At 41.0% G+C, this 17,045-nt stretch overlaps 2 protein-coding genes across 3 annotated transcripts; both read left to right on the forward strand.

Annotated features, from left to right (window-relative positions):
* The first annotated feature begins 403 nt into the window (after positions 1-403).
* On the forward strand, positions 404-12,074 carry LOC121864698 (calcium-binding protein P-like). The gene is made up of 3 exons (XM_042363856.1): positions 404-526; positions 9,825-9,904; positions 11,501-12,074. The coding sequence occupies exons 1-3, from the start codon at positions 404-406 to the stop codon at positions 12,072-12,074; spliced, it is 777 nt and encodes a 258-aa protein (XP_042219790.1).
* A 2,077-nt stretch (positions 12,075-14,151) lies between these two features.
* On the forward strand, positions 14,152-16,341 carry LOC121864715 (velvet complex subunit B-like). 2 transcript variants are annotated; one of them, XM_042363874.1, is made up of 4 exons: positions 14,152-14,191; positions 15,162-15,298; positions 15,401-15,604; positions 15,703-16,341. In XM_042363874.1, exons 1-4 carry the CDS (start codon positions 14,180-14,182, stop codon positions 16,202-16,204), a joined length of 855 nt encoding a protein of 284 aa, XP_042219808.1. In that variant the 5' UTR covers positions 14,152-14,179; the 3' UTR covers positions 16,205-16,341. The 2 variants fall into 2 exon arrangements, with proteins under 2 accessions (XP_042219808.1, XP_042219807.1); XM_042363873.1 differs by having other exon boundaries at positions 15,162-15,604.
* Positions 16,342-17,045: the final 704 nt, after the last annotated feature.

A 17,045-nucleotide genomic window follows, 5' to 3' on the forward strand; every position in this document is an offset into this window, starting at 1 on the left:
GGTCAGCATATCTGTAAGCCCGCACAGCGAGGCCTCACTCTTTTAGTCACCACAACAACTTATATCGTAATGACGACCAAACGTTTATAAGACATAAACGCCGTCCCTTTCATTCACTCATACAGTGAGACTTACGGTTGATATACACTCAGGAATTATATATACAACTTTTATAATAAAACAAAGGAACTACCGTTTGGGTTTCGTTACTAAACCCAAATAATAGATATATGTGAACGGCCTGATTAATTGCACAAGCAGCCGATTCAGTGGCACTGTGGCATTATGTCACTATGGCATTATGGCACTGTGGCACTGAATAATTGTGGCATTATGTCACTGTAGCACTATGGCATTATGCCACTAAAGCATTAGGATTATGGCACTAAACCATTGTGGCATTATGGCACTGTGGCACTTCGGTATTATGGCACTGTGGCCTTTGTCTCATGGCACTGTGGCACTTCTGGTATTATGGCACTGTGGCACTTTTGGTCTCATGGCACTGTGGTACTATGGCATTATGGTACTGTGACACTTGGTATTATGGCACTGTGGTACTATGGCATTATGGTACTGTGACACTTTTGGCACTATGGTACTATGGCACTGTGGCACTATGGCATTATGGCACTGTGGCACTTCGGTATTATGGTACTGTGGCACTTTGGTATTATGGCACTATGGCACTTTGGTATTATGGCACTATGGCACTATGGCACTGTGACACTATGGTATAATGGCACTGTGGAACTGAAGAATTGTGGCATTATAGCACTGTAGCATTGTGGGACTATAGCACTGAAACATTGTGATACTATGGCACTGTGGGACTGAGACATTAGAGTTCCTAGCCAACTTCCGAGTAAGATGTGGCAGGAAGTTTGCACACTGCCACGACTACAGATGGGTGGTACTCCTCCTTCTGGTGGCGGACATAGCACATAAAAAAGATCGAGATATTTTCGCATTTTCCTGCCGTTAAATTTTATGTTTTCTTTTTAACATTTTAATAAAACTTGGTGTTAAAATTTGGAGTGTGTTTTATCGTTGTCTGTGTGTGTGTTCGTGACTGTTTATGTGTGTGTGTGTGTGTTCGTCGTGACTGTATATGTGTGTGTGACTGTATGTGTGTGTGCCAAATGCGTTTCCCTCCAAATTTTTAGATCAAGAAAAAAAATCTGTAGATAACTTAAGAAAAACGCTGCTGATAGATTAAAACATTTATTACAGTTGTGTTTTAGCCAAGAATCAGCGACCGATCGGTGAACCGTAGCCCATTAGATTAACAGAAGCTTATCAGATCAGTTAGCGTAGGCAGCCATTCAGATCAAATAACCAGAGCAGTCAATAAGACCAATGAGCGTGGGTACCCAATCAGGTGAGCTAGCAGCTAATCAGATCATATAACCGGGCACTCTTGGGGAACTCAGCCACTCATGGAACTCAGCCCTTAGGTCCCTCAACAGGTCTGGGTACCGTGTTATTCTTGAAATTCACTAAAAACAATCCTGGTCAACTGTTTCGTATATTGGGTCTGTGGAAGCTGGTGTGAAATAGGCATAAAACGACTCCCAGATCACAGACAGACAGACAGGCGCTGGAAATCTGTTGTTTCTTTGATGTATCTGTTATTTCTTTGAGGATGGACAACACGGATATTAACCACAACACGACCCGGAATTAAAATTGAAAAACTGTGACCACTGCCAATTTTGGGAGGGGAGGCGTGATGGGTGTTTTATTTAGGGTCCTGCATGAAATTTTGCACACACGCGCAGACACACACAGGCTATCCAAACATACAAACAAGCCCGTGTACACAAAGCGAGTACTCCGAAAACACTAACTACACACACACATATATATTCATGTAAACAAATATAAACAAACGTGTACATTAGCATCAACACACACACACACACACACACACACATATACACACACACTCCGCAGCCAGCAATTCATAATTTCTTTTACCATCATCTCCTCCTCTTCTACCAAGACTATTCAGCTGCTAATTAGATTATTTTCCTCCTCCAGCGACACCTGATAGCAGCTCATAAAAAAAAGGCTCACCTGTTAATAAGAACGCACCCAGCCAACAGACCCACAGAGGTAACGACAGTAGAGGATTGTGCCTGAGACTGCTGAGACAAGATACGTTCTCCGATTTTTTTTTCTCTCCCCAGTTACGAGAGAACGAAATAACTAAACGTCGTGTGTATGAAATCAACATAAGCTACATGACTTTTCCCCGGTTCTGTATACCTCACCCTGACCCCAGCTGCTGAAACTGGTAAAGGCGATTTCACGGATGAAGCATTAGCCACCTGACTGCAAATTTTAATTGAAACTTGTCTTTGATGAAACTCCTCTGAGCTGTTTGGGCGAGGGGCGTGGGGGGAGGGGTGCAAAAACTAAACTTCAAGAAAACCTGTATAAACTCCTTGAAGTATTACGTTGTTCGCAAAATGGATGAGGGCGGGATGTGGTGGGTGGGCGGGATGTGGTAGGCAAAGCGGGATGTGGTGGGCAGGACGGGATGTGGTGGGCAGGACGGGGTTTGGTGGGCAGGACGGGGTGTGGTGGGAAGGGCGACATGACGTCCACGTTTCCATAATATCCGGCTGGCGTCCTCACCGAGGTAATTAAGCCTCGCGGGCCAGGGAGACTCTCGCTATAAATGTGTTTCTCATCAGCTGCAAAAGATGATCGGCTTAGCGAAAGTGATCCGAGAAAATTGGCGAACTTGGGAAGGTGACGTTGGTCTATATTACTAGAGTTTAAAGATGAGAGAGAGAGAGAGAGAGAGAGAGAGAGAGAGAGAGAGAGAGAGAGAGAGAGAGAGAGATCGTAATAAAATATCCCCAAAAGTTTATAAGAGAAAAACATCTCGATAAAATGCCTCTATTTTCGTCTAATGCTTCAACTGTGTGTGTGTGTGTGTGTGCTGTAGAAATTGCTCTTCTCTTAACAACACTCGCCTCCCTAATTGGATTCGAGTATTTTACCTGCCGAACACTTTGAACTACTACTACTACTACTACTACTGCCAAACTTAACGAGTCCAGTGACATCTTTGGTGGAAGTTGTTCAAAGGTTAACGTCAAAAGGACGAGTTGCGTCTGTACTCGCGTAATTACCTCTTTTTTTAATAACCTTCACTGACGCTCGCTTTGACCAATTACCTCCCACCTTCTTACGTAATTTCAAGCAACATCTCAGGCGAAACTCGAACAAGGTCAAAGTGTTAATCTGTTTATGAAGGTCTAATCTTGAACGGGAATCTGAGTCAGTCATGAACTTAAGTCACCTTTGGGTTTATTTATGTATCTTCAACTTTATTTTTAGTCATGATTAAACGAGTATATTAATCAGTGATGGATATAGTCACTTTGGAGTCATATGCTGACAGGTATACAGCATATCGGTTTATGGGGAGTATGCCGCTCGATCTAATAAGTCCTAAGGGTCGCGAGTTCGATCCCGGGGCATCCCACGTTGCTTGTCACCATAACATCAAATTGGGACTTAGAAAAATTCATGATTATTACAATAAATAAATCTCGAATATCGCGTTTATTTTTGGAATGCCTCGCTAAACTAAAGTATATTCTTTCGTTTCTCTTAGAGATCTATTAAATGGAAAAAGAAAAAAAATCGTAAGAAGGTGATGGATGTTTACCTATTTCGCGCCTAAATCCAAATTTCTCTAATTCAAAACCACTGCTACGAGAGTCCAGTCGTTCACACTCACAGGATGGTATAAAACCCAGTCATTCACACAACACATACACGATATGGTTAATATGTAGTAATTGCCAACACCTACTTATATATTGAGTCTCGTATAGGGAGGTAGAGGAAAAATTAGTCTATAGCGTTTCCGACTGAAATTAAAAGTTTGAGTTATTTTTATATGGCAACTACTATATACTGTATTTACCTCAACAATGTTGTTCAAACTGGGCAAGGCTCTAAAGTAGAGGGAAAATGTGGGGTAAAATATTTCAAACACCAAACAAACCTTGGAAAACCTTACCCAACCTTCATCAGCTAAAGCTGTGAAGTGTTTGGGCATAGATTCACACAAAGTTTATCCCATACAAAGAATTTATTTTGTTTATACTGAGTTAACATCTCAGTATACCCTTCCCATTTTAGTTAACTTTCCCTTGACTTTCTCTGATTGTAAGTGATCGGTTTTTACGAAGGTTTCAAATGCTTCACTTCACTGTGAACGAGTGAGTGAGTGAACTGTCTCGAAGCTTCACGACACTTGAGAATGAAGGTGGTGCAGCAGTTGATCATGCTAACTCACAACACCTGGCCTCCTACCTGGCTGGATTACCTCACTTTAGCAGCGGTTAATATTTAGCAGTTGTTATCACCTAATTTACTCGGTTATTAAGGTATAATCCATCGTCTTACATACGAATATGACATTCATTGCCCGAGGAGATGAGCCGTTGTGGCGATATTAAAAAACCTAACCAGAGAAACCAAAAATACCTGACCAAGCTTCCTAGGACCTCTGAACCTCCTGGTGTGTGTGAGACACTTACCTTAATTAAGAGATGCAGAAGGATAGTGATGCCACTTGAATGAGGAAGTAGTGCAGTATGGTGTCCTCGGTCTCTGAGATGTTCCACGTATGGTCATCTACACACGGTACTGACACTCGTATTCACATCTCGGACACTTGACTGGCGACCCGAGAACATCGTGAGTCCTAAAGATGTTGACGGCTAGGGCGGCTTCGGTCTCCAAAACCAACGCGCCAGTCAGTCAGACAAAGTTCAACCTTCACACACAGACGCCATCTTTCAACTGCCTGTTCATCAAGAGTTCAAGAATGAAGCGCATGCGCACGACTATCACGTCACATCAACACTCACGTAAATGTGAGAAAATTAAAATTGAAATATAAAAAAGAAAATAACTCTAATTCCCCTGAAATTCCGTTGTAGCAAAGAAGCTTCGGCATAAAACTACTTTCGTAAATGCGGAATTTAATGGGCGAAGTCGTCTGGAGATGGGTGACAACGGTAGTGTGTGTGGTGGTGGCTTGGGACCCAGTTGAGTGAATTCTGCATTTTTCGGCAAGCTTAAAATCTAAACCAACCATGGAATCTGGTTCTAATCACTCTCATCAAATACGGCATATGCTAGAACACTCACTTGCTCAGGCTTTTTTTACTCACAATGCAGAGAAACTGACCAATATTAAGCTCCGGGGAGTAACTTACGAACGTTGACAACAAACTTCAAGATGTAAGATGAGAATTTCCTTCCTGATGAGTTTACAGGCCCAATCCTCACCTGAGTTTACCTATTGGATCTAAATAAACTGCAGGGGTTGTCTGAAAAATGGCAAATGAAATTCAACACCAGCAAGTGCAGCGTACTTAATATTGGAAGAACAAATACTTATCATGTATACAGCCTTAACAACATCAACCTAGAGAAGTCGACTTGTGAAAGAGACCTAGGGGTACTTGTAAGCCCGGACCTACGGCCTAGAAAACAGTGCGTTAATGTTCGAAATAAGGCAAACAGAGTATTGGGTTTTATATCTAGAAGTGTAAGTAACAAGAGTGCAGAGGTCTTATTGCAACTATATCTTGCGCTAGTTAGGCCGCACCTCGATTATGTGGTTCAGTTCTGGTGCCCCTATTATAGAATGGATATAAATTCACTAGAGTCGGTGCAGCGAAGAATGACAAAAATGATTCCGGGACTTAGAAACCTTCCATATCAGGATAGGTTAAAGAAACTTAACTTGCATTCCCTTGAAAGACAAAGAGTGCGGGGAGATATGATAGAAGTATTTAAGTGGGTGAAAGGAATCAATAAAGGGGATATAGATAAAGTTCTTATAATATCCGAGCAGGATAGGACTCGGAGCAACGGATTCAAATTGGATAAGTTTAGGTTTAGGAGGGAGATAGGAAGAAACTGGTTCACAAATAGGGTGGTGGACGAGTGGAACAAGCTTAGCAACTTTGTAGTAAGTACGGGAACTCTGGAAAGTTTCAAAAGGAGGCTAGATAGATTTATGGATGATAGAGAGTGGTAGTAACTCTCGACAGGAGCTGCCATGCACAGGCCAACCGGCCTATTGCAGACTCCTTATTTTCTTATGTTCTTATGTTCTTATTGTCTGAATTCTGTCACCTGGGGAATGGTTTGAACTCTTTGAGCAACCAGTCAGAGTTTTTTATCACACACATCGTCCGTCTGGCAGTGTTACTCTTGGATCACCTGAAGATTTGCACCCCCTCTCAGTTTATTTTACCTGATGATTAAACACCTTAACGTTACTTGGTTGAGATTACGTTAAGTTAGGTTAAGTTAAGTTAGGTGACAAAATAGCGTTCAGAAGCTCATTCCCATTACTTCACACTGTTTCAAGCTTTATGAAATCAAAGCCTGCAGCGAGAAAGAAATACACGCATCAGTTATATGAGTGAAGTTGGGCTGTTTTATTTTTCACTTCTCACAAAAGACTGAACGGTACAAGATAAACATTTCTGAGTTGTGTCCATCAAAGTCTCATTACGCCAAAACACACGTTGGGTGGAGAATTGGCAACAAGTCTACAGTAATGTTTAATGATGTAGTCGTTGCAGTAATAGCATCAGGAGGTGTTCTGTCCATGAGGATATACACTGAAGTAAACGGAAGTGCAACTGCCATAGAGGAAAGTGTGTGTGTGTGTGTGTACGTGTGAGTGTGTGTGTGTGTGTGTGTGAATGTCTGTGTGTGTGTATTCAATTTCGGATGAGTGTCACTGTGTCTAATATTTGTATGCATGTATATAAGTGTGTATTGCATTGGGAACGCATGATCTGTGTGTGTGTATATTTCCATGTATGTGCAATAATCTACATATTCAACCCCTCCCCCCCCCTCCCCCCACCCCCTCCCTACTCACCCTCTCCCCACCCTCCTCCCCAAAAGCTCGATGTGGTTCGTGGCTTCGTGAGATGTGTTGGTTCCACAACTTTCGCATTTACCGTGTTAGTATATAAGACTCGTATCTATACCACACTAAGCAAATTATCGAGTTAACACTTTTGAAACTTCCTGTGTATCAAAATAAATATTAATTTAAGTTTTTATTCTCACATAATCAACAACAATACGATACACGAGAGAAAAAAAATATCAAGGAATTTCGTCAAGTTTTTCAAATTGTAAAGATGAAAAAAATTACAATACTTCTTTTACGGGGGAGAGGAGGGGGGAACATGTGTATTGTGTATGATAACTTAGGTATATTTCCTCGTATTCTGTATGAACGAATGAATGAATACAACTAGTTAGGAGAAAATTATTGGGTTATGCGTCCCATTTACCTGCGACCCGTTTTCTATGACATGGAAGAAAATCTAATTCCAGGTTTCTGTTCGGAATGACAAGTCTCATTACTGAAGCCTTTGTTAGGTATCAGAGGTCTTATAGTCCTCGGAAGCCCAAGTGTTGAGACCCCAAACCTGATAGACCCTCGTCCATACAGACCCAAGACCTAATTAGTCCTTGTTCTAATAGTCCCCAGTCCTAATAGACCCCAGTCCTAATAGACCCCAGTCCTAATAGACCCCAGTCCTAATAGACCTCAGTCTTAATATATCCCAGTCCTAATAGACCCCAGTCCTAATAGACCTCAGTCTTAATATATCCCAGTCCTAATAGACCTAAGTCCTAATAGACCTCAGTCTTAATATATCCCAGTCCCACAGACCCCAGTCCTAATAGACCCCAGTCCTAATAGACCTAAGTCCTAATAGACCTCAGTCTTAATATATCCCAGTCCTAATAGACCCCAGTCCTAATAGACCCCAGTCCTAATTGACCTAGGTCCTAATAGACCCCAGTCTTAATATATCCCAGTCCTAATAGACCCCAGTCCTAATAGACCCCAGTCATAATAGACCCCAGTCCTAATTGACCTAAGTCCTAATAGACCCCACTCCTAATAGACCCCACTCCTAATAGACCCCACTCCTAATAGGGCGCCCTGGAAGTAAAACCAATGACCCTTAGGAACAGTATATGAGTGCTGTTTCAACTCACCCCCCGCATCCTCTATTCTACCTGTCGATTTTAAGTTGATGACTGTCAATTATCATTCAGTGGACAATGGTTGATTAAAACTGTTATTAAGTATATATAATTTGCTAAGGATAAAATTTACATAAAGTCTTTAGTTAATTTGTTACATTGGTTAATATCAACGTTAAATTCCCTCTCCGCTAACTGCCAGATGAGTTAATGCAATACTAGTTAAACCTCATTTGTTGTTTTAATATATTCAATATCTTCAACAACTCGAACAAGTATTAGTTCATGTGGCGGTAAATAAGTTAGCAATTAAACAAGTAAACAATTATCAAACAAATTATAAAGACCATTAAGGTGAGATACAACTTTGGGAAACTATTTGGAACAGCAACTACTAACTCTATGAATTGTTTGTATGTGTGGCTTTGTTTATTTTGTGGTGACCTTTACAATCCCGGTGGTGGTGTCAGGTAGTCCACTCTCTACTCCTATCCTGACTAGTGTATCTTTGGTTTGGTTAGGTTAGGTTAGGCTACGTCGATTCAACTGTCAATGGATACCTGACTTTTAGTTGAGGAAGTAAATGCGGCGTAGTGCGGTGTCGCGGCCACATCTTGTCCTCAGCGTGATGTAACAGTCTATTATTAATCATTTTATCTGTGAACATTAAAACGTGAAACTCATTTTTAAACTCTAAATAACACTCAAGGCTTTCAACTGTAAACACACAAACTGATTCACTGTCTACTTTCTATACACTCAAATAGTAAGTAATATTCACTGTCTAGGTAACATATTACAAGTAACACGAGTGCATATATCTTCTCTACTATCTACTGGAATTAAGACAGTGAAAGTATTAGTAGAATTATATTAGCATATCTTATTATCACATTGTAAATATAATCTAATGACTTTATTAATCTACAATCTACTTTTCAAGGACATTGATGCATTTTCAGGCGTCTCAATAAGCTAACTTAACCCAACCCAATTAAACCTAACTTAATCTCACCTAACGCTAGCTTAACCTAATCTAACCTAACCTAAGCAGTAAGCACCCCCAGTTAACGTGAAGTAAATTAAGTTGGAGGTGAACTAATCATCAGGTAAATACACACCTGTCCATCATCACCTGTAACATTTTTTTTATCTTTCTTTTTTTCTCGGTAGTGTAGGAACGCTGACGTGTTATGTGTTGTCTATAATTGTCGTAGTGTCCCCAGTCTCGTTACATTCAATACTCTCTCCTGTTTGTTTTTCTCCAGTTTCTTCATTCTTTCCTAGTTTATTTTCTTGTTTCTTATTTACAGTATTTATTTTTGTTTTCATTGTCTGAGTTTCTTGTGATCTTTCTTGATTCTCTTAATTTCTTCTCCCCTGTGTATGTGTGTGTGTGTGTGTGTGTGTGTGTGTGTGTGTGTGTAACCCCAAAGCTGTTTTATGATTGTAGTGAAAATAAAAACTACGAAGATCCTTGACCTGAAGCAACGTTCATGACTTGAGTGAAAGACATCTAGTTTCTCCTTTTTTCCATGGTTGTCTCATGACGATTAAGTTAATGAGTGTTATGACTGTGAAAATTAAGTGGAACAAATATATCGATTGACCAGCATTTTCATGTTTAGGATCCTCACACACACATACACACACACACACACACACACACACACACCCAACATCCCCCACACACACACACATGACTCGACAACTGTCACCACTCTGCATAAATTTACATATTGCCTTCAAAACAGACGTCTGGAAATCAGGGCATAGACCCACCCATTGCTGTGCCTCGAGGGCTGGATGTGTCACAGGGAATACCTAATTCGCGGTGAGTGGAGCCCAAGTTCCCCAGTATTATTTTCCTTGTTTCAGCAGCAGGTAACTGGGTCCTACAGGTTTTGTCAGGAGTTCAGGATCTTCGTCCAACTAGGGTTTTAAACCTGAGATGTGATCTTGAATCCAGAATCTTCGTTCAGTACAAGGAATTTAAACGTATAATCCTCATTTTGGCCTCATGGTTCTGTGATGTAGGTCCTCGTTCAGCAGCAGACCGCTTCCTGGCTCCTCCCAGTGGCCTCCAGAGGACTAAGTACCTCTAATATCATGGAATTCGATAGCCAGTTGGCGCTCAAGGGTTTATTTCTTCACAATGATCTGTTTTGTTCTATGAAGGCTTATTGACCACTACCTTCAGTGGACCCCAGTAGCGCCTGACTCACTATCCTGTTAAAAAAATTTAAATTTACAGTAACTTCTCTGGTTATATTGTTGCCAAACATTTTCTGTATAATTTACAGAGATTATGTATATATTTTTACATAAAATATCTGTTGAATTATAATAATAATTCTGTGGTAAACTAAAATACCGTTATATCTGAAAATTACAACTTCAGAAAGTTTGGATATTCCAAACTCTCCAGCACTATTTTGAATATTAAGATGTTTCTGTTGAAAAAGAAAATATATTTTTTAAAGTGTTTTTTCACCACTTACTAATGCAATTTGTAGCCAAAAAAAAAATAAAATTACAATACACACCATAAAATCCTCCAAAAATATCTTGGATTATTTGTTTCTACAACATCAATTATTTCTTGTTGTCCTGGTTCCTCTGTAAGTATATTATTGGATTGCGAGTTCTACACATTAATTGCTTTCATATATAGGCCATATCTTTCTTGAAAGAAGTTTGGCCTACTTTTAAACAAATGTTAGAATATAACAAAATATATAGGAGCAGAAAATGTAGAGGTGTTGAAAAGACTTTATTGAGTACAATGCCCTTAACAATAATAGAGAAAATAAAATTATGTACTAGAACTTATATTTTTCATGCATATATTGCAGAAAAAATAAATGTAGTAGGAACTTATAACTTGTAAGCATACATTGCATTGAAAACTCTGTTTATAAATGAAAATATTATGGCTCAATATTATAAAATAACTCTAGAAAAATTACTCTTTGAATGATTCTTCCAATTAAATCCTAAGAGAATGAAACACCCTCCAAAAATCACAGAAATTGTTTGCCTTTCTATGGATAATTCTTCTAAGTTTTATATATACTACAGTTGTGTTCTGACCTCACTAGAGGAAAGGTCACAGCTTCAGCGAAAAGAGAGTGAGAAAAGAGAATAACACGCCCAGACAGATAGACAAACATTCTGTAAAATCCGTAGACAAGTTTACAAATGAATCAGCATATAAAGAGACGATGCAGGTATACAGTTCTATTATAGACACACAATACAGATATACAACATACTTAAACCGTGTAGTTATACAGACCAGTATACCATACATCATCTAGACAGTGTTGAGTACTAGAGCTTTGTGTTATTATTTTACTCTACAGTATATACAACTCGCTTGAATGGTGGGAATATTTTGATAAGTGAGGTAAAGTTACGTGTTATCCAGTACACCACTTGTGAGATATAATGTGCAGTATCCCCCAGAGATTAGTGTTCCGTATCCCCCAGAGATTAGTGTTCAGTATCCCCCAGAGATTAGTGTTCCGTATCCCCCAGAGATTAGTGTTCAGTATCCCCCAGAGATTACTGTTCCGTATCCCCCAGAGATTAATGTTCAGTATCCCCCAGAGATTAATGTTCAGTATCCCCCAGAGATTAATGTTCAGTATCCCCCAGAGATTAGTGTTCCGTATCCCCCAGAGATTAGTGTTCCGTATCCCCCAGAGATTAGTGTTCAGTATCCCCCAGAGATTACTGTTCAGTATCCCCCAGAGATTAATGTTCAGTATCCCCCAGAGATTACTGTTCAGTATCCCCCAGAGATTAATGTTCAGTATCCCCCAGAGATTAATGTTCAGTATCCCCCAGAGATTAATGTTCAGTATCCCCCAGAGACGGGTGTACATTATCCCTTTGAGACAAAATACAATATCTCTGTCCCAGTCACTCCCCGTCACTCACGAGAGAGTATGAGAACGGGGGAGAAGCGTCACATCAGAGACCAAGACGTATCGTTCTAGGTGATATGGTCGCTGTCTCACTCATCCAGGTGCTGTGTTCCTTGAGCCACAGAACCAAGACTTGAAGTGTACTGTGCCTTTTTACGTATTTTTCCCCCACTGCAAGGGAGAGTGGGGAAGATGGGGATGGAAAGATGGAAAGAAAGATAAAAGAGGAAGGAAGAGAAAGAAGAAAAAAGGGTAGAGAGAGAGATAGATTGCTAGACAGTAAAAAACAAATGTTACTAGATAAAAATAGAATAAAATGACAACTTCCTTGTGGTCTCCTTGGATGACAAATGTAACACCGCTTTCTAAAACCACACCCAAGGCAGACTCCCAGAATTAGTACGTCGTCAAGTGTAGGCGGCACTGTGAGGGAACTACACTCATATAGATATAATTACCCCGCGTTACAAAAAAATAATGTGGTTTGTGTTTACGAGGTGTGTGGCTTCAACTACTTTATGTTTTTCGTTGCAAACTGGCGAGGCTGGTATGAGGGAATTGGCACTACTGTTGCACTGTGTTGCCACTTGAGAGATGCAAAGGAACAAAATACCAAGGTTTCTAAATTATGATAAATAGTTTGATGTTTTTTTTGTAGAGTATTCTTTACTCAGGGTGAGACATGACACGACTGAGAGCTGGAAATAGTTCTGGAGAGACAGAAATAAAGGAAGAGAAAATATACATGTATATATAAACAGTGTATTGGTATATGGGAGGTAAGAGAGGTGTGGCAGGTTCGTGTGACCAGAGTGTGGCACCACATGGGGGGGGGGGTCACGGCTCTATTAACCTTGTATCTCTTCACAGAGTCTTACGTACCCAGTGTAAGCATCTGAGTATGATAGTTAGGTGTTTCTCTCCCTGGGTACTTTAAATGGGGCCCCGTGAGTGGTTAAGTGAGTGTTTGTTGTGCTGGTTACGCTAGACGCCCTTGCTAAGCTCCTCAATATTCGAGTCGATGATCCAGTCTCGAGTCTTTGGTGGTGACGGCCATGGCGATAAGGTTCTGTGTGAGGTGAAAATAACCTGTAACCCTGAGGCAAGATGTTGGGACACACCCATCATCTCTTGTGTGTTCTCTGCCAGTGACACATACATACATACATATGGACACTATTCAGTATACGTCATGCATGTACATTGTACAGTCGGCCACAGGAATAAGTATACACACTGTAGCTGTAAGGTCCGAAAATGGTCTGGTAACGTTGAATCTGCCCATCCAGACGCATGATGAAACTCAGCTCCCCCCCACCTGTTATCTCTAACTATTTTCTGTTTCCCCTTCTTTATTCTTCTATTTACTCCTCTTTCTTCCTTTTCTAATCCAAACATCAGTAAAAAAAAAGTCGGGTAAGAGAGAAAGTGGGGGAGGAGGAGGGAGCTGTACTATAACTGCAATCCCATTGGGCAACAAGTTTACTACCATTGGATACAATATATTACTTGTTATATAAACACAAGACAATAGTAAAACATTCACAACAAATGTATTTATAACATATCTTTAGGAACAAAACATAAATTACAGGCCATTTTGTAATTTTGTCTGTTCTGTTCAGGACAGTTACAAGATATTTGGTCTCAAACACGAACCGTAGGTGTATACTTATTCTTGTGGCCGACTGTACATTCACGACACACACACGCATATACACATACTGTACACACAAGCACGTACACATATACACCTTGAGTAGACTTCGGGACTTGACCATTGCTACCCTTTTCACCATCAACCATCACAAGACGATGACTATGTACTGTACATTACTCCGTTCCGCCTCCATCTGCCTCACTGGGCTCCAACGCCCTACAGGTTATGAATTTCACTAAACTCTTCGGGGTTACTGTGATCAAATCATCCACCCATCTTTTCCATATCTTCTGTCACCTTCCAAACTAACAATTCCTGTGTTTGAACTTAAAGAATCTATTACAATACTTCCACACCATCACCACAGGCAATTGGACCCCTACCTCGCATTACACCTTCTACTTCCTCACCTCTCCCCTACTCCTCCTCCCCCTCAAGGTTCGGCGAGCCTCCTATATAAGACAGAACCTCCAGCATGAACAGCAGAACACGCGGCTCTCTCCCCCCGACAGCAGCGATGAAGTATTTGGTAAGACCCTCTGTCGCCCGCCCTTATTTGTTGACTCTCCATAGATTGAGTTTATTATAGGCCAAGTCTTCATACATAGATTTTGATGTTTACTAATCTTTATACGTGTATGTATGAGTTTATATGTAGGAAATATGTGTACATACATACACTCATAGCTTACTAAGTTTACATGCAAGCATGCAGTTGGCCTCACCTCTTAGATAGGTTAACTAGACGACGCTCAGAAAAAATAATAGCCAACCTTTTATGTTTTAATGCATCAAAGTATGCAGCATTTAATCACCTCTAGTAAGCCAATGTTTCCGGCACCTTTAGCATTGTATATCCCTATCAGTCTCCTCTTAGCCTAAGCTCCTTTCTGAATTTACCAACTCAAGAGTAACTAAGAACAGTGCAGAGATTTGTTTATAACACTGGCAATAAATCTGATTTTAAGAGTAACCGAGTCAAATACTGCTCTTATTGAGATGGCTGAAAAAGGCCGCCAAAATACTATAAAAACATTGTTTTTTTCTCTGTAATATATCCTATATATGTTCCTCTAAAAAAAATACTCTTCAAGACTTAAGAGTCAATCTTTAACAACTTGTTTATGTTCATCAAGAAAACGAGTTACAACTGTACAGTTAACAAATATTATTGTAATGCTTTTAATTCATCAATACACCTGGAGGCAACGCTAGGCAAGATGAGAAACAGAGAAGTCGTGGCTTATTATATACGTAAGTGTTATGGCAAGACTTGAGGATCTCACCAGAGTGTTGCCTCCCTCTGTTCTCACTAGAGTGTTGCCGCCCTCAGGTTTGCATCAAAGTGTTGCCTCCCTCTGTTCTCACTAGAGTGTTGCCGCCCTCAGGTTTGCATCAAAGTGTTGCCTCCCTCTGTTCTCACTAGAGTGTTGCCTCCCTCTGGTTCTCACCAGAGTGTTGCCTCCCTCTGGATCTCACCAATGTGTTATGTCCCTCAGGTGATCGTGTTTCTGGCGGCTGCCGCTTGCGCTTCTGAAGTGGAGAAGCGAGAGGCGGAGCCTAGTACTGGTTACCATAGTTCTGACTTATACCACCCCTATGGCAGCCATGGTAGCTATAAGAGCTACCACAAGAGGTCTGCCGAGCCTGAGGCAGAACCTTCCTACGGGGTCCATCAGAAATCTAAATATGATCATTCCTCCTACCCACCGTACCACGTCCATCCCTACCACAAGAGGTCTGCCGAGCCTGAGGCAGAACCTTCCTACGGGGTCCATCAGAAATCTAAATATGATCATTCCTCCTACCCACCGTACCACGTCCATCCCTACCACAAGAGGTCTGCCGACCCTGAGGCAGAACCTTCCTACGGGGTCCATCAGAAATCTAAATATGATCATTCCTCCTACCCCCCGTACCACGTCCATCCCTACCACAAGAGGTCTGCCGATGAGGCAGAACCTTCCTACGGGGTCCATCAGAAATCTAAATATGATCATTCCTCCTACCCCCGTACCACGTCCATCCCTACCACAAGAGGTCTGCCGACCCTGAGGCAGAACCTTCCTACGGGGTCCATCAGAAATCTAAATATGATCATTCCTCCTACCCCCCGTACCACGTCCATCCCTACCACAAGAGGTCTGCCGACCCTGAGGCAGAACCTTCCTACGGGGTCCATCAGAAATCTAAATATGATCATTCCTCCTACCCCCCGTACCACGTCCATCCCTACCACAAGAGGTCTGCCGACCCTGAGGCAGAACCTTCCTACGGGGTCCATCAGAAATCTAAATATGATCATTCCTCCTACCCCCCGTACCACGTCCATCCCTACCACAAGAGGTCTGCCGACCCTGAGGCAGAACCTTCCTACGGGGTCCATCAGAAATCTAAATATGATCATTCCTCCTACCCCCCGTACCACGTCCATCCCTACCACAAGAGGTCTGCCGAGCCTGAACCAGAGGCCGACCACAGCTCCAGCTACGTCCCCCAGCCCTTTTACCATCACCCCAACCATCACTATGGTTACCACTAAGCCCGTGACAATGACCACGCCCACCAGCAAGACACCAGGACCCACCTAGACTTCTCCATGATTCTCATATACTCTATGATAGATTAAATTCCCTTATTTCTTCTTTGCGAAATTTTGAAATAAATCGTATTTTGGGATAAGTTCTTTTAATTATGTTTCAAAACCCTATATTATCCTTGACGTCTCAGCATCTACCAGGTATCGGATTTTGTTTTTAATTAATTCGTTCATTCCAGCGAAAATGCCAAAGATGGTGAGTAGAGAAACACCCTCATAGCTACCGCCACCCTGCATAAGTTCACCACGGTCATTGTGTAAAGTTCACGACAGGTTTATGGTTGTGGCTGGATCAGATGTCTTTAACAGACAGACTTTAATAACATTAGCGGCTTTGACGGGCAGGAGCAGTCACAACAAAAAACACATTTTCTGACCAGGACTAACTAATGTATAGTTTATACTTTTGTAAGTCTTGACATCTAACTAAGTTCATAACCATCTTTATTATCATATGTTAACTTTTAAGGAGAAAGTTTCATAACATACACCAAAATAAATAGCAAGTTTATTTTATTAAATAAGTATATAATCTGTAACATTATCACTGTATATAACTCTAAGATGTTGACTATTTATGTATTTCTTGGAATTAGTAGTACAATATCAGGCGTCAGTTTCCAGCTTTACTGTGTGGGAAAATCATCATCGGGTTTTGCTAAGCCGTAACCTCTCCCGTGCTTTAAATTATAACCAATAAAAATACTCCGAGTTCATCTTAATGTCGTCTGTAAATAGATTTATGTTAACCTTTTGTTTTATGACGTACGTACTAGCTTCTGGT

The sequence above is a fragment of the Homarus americanus genome, unplaced genomic scaffold (genome assembly GCF_018991925.1).
Source record: "Homarus americanus isolate GMGI-L3 unplaced genomic scaffold, GMGI_Hamer_2.0 scaffold57965, whole genome shotgun sequence".
Classification (NCBI taxonomy): domain Eukaryota; kingdom Metazoa; phylum Arthropoda; class Malacostraca; order Decapoda; family Nephropidae; genus Homarus; species Homarus americanus.

Excerpts from the sequence above, each read along its gene's own strand:
- LOC121864698 (XM_042363856.1), top strand. The coding sequence starts at position 404 with ATGGCACTGTGGCACTTCGGTATTATGGCACTGTGGCCTTTGTCTCAT. Across the intron at positions 527-9,824 it reads TGTGGTACTATGGCATTATG|ACGTCTGGAAATCAGGGCAT; the intron begins GTACTGTGACAC and ends CCTTCAAAACAG. Across the intron at positions 9,905-11,500 it reads CAGGGAATACCTAATTCGCG|TACACCACTTGTGAGATATA; the intron begins GTGAGTGGAGCC and ends CGTGTTATCCAG.
- LOC121864715 (XM_042363873.1), top strand. Across the intron at positions 15,605-15,702 it reads GTCCATCCCTACCACAAGAG|GTCTGCCGACCCTGAGGCAG; the intron begins GTCTGCCGATGA and ends CTACCACAAGAG.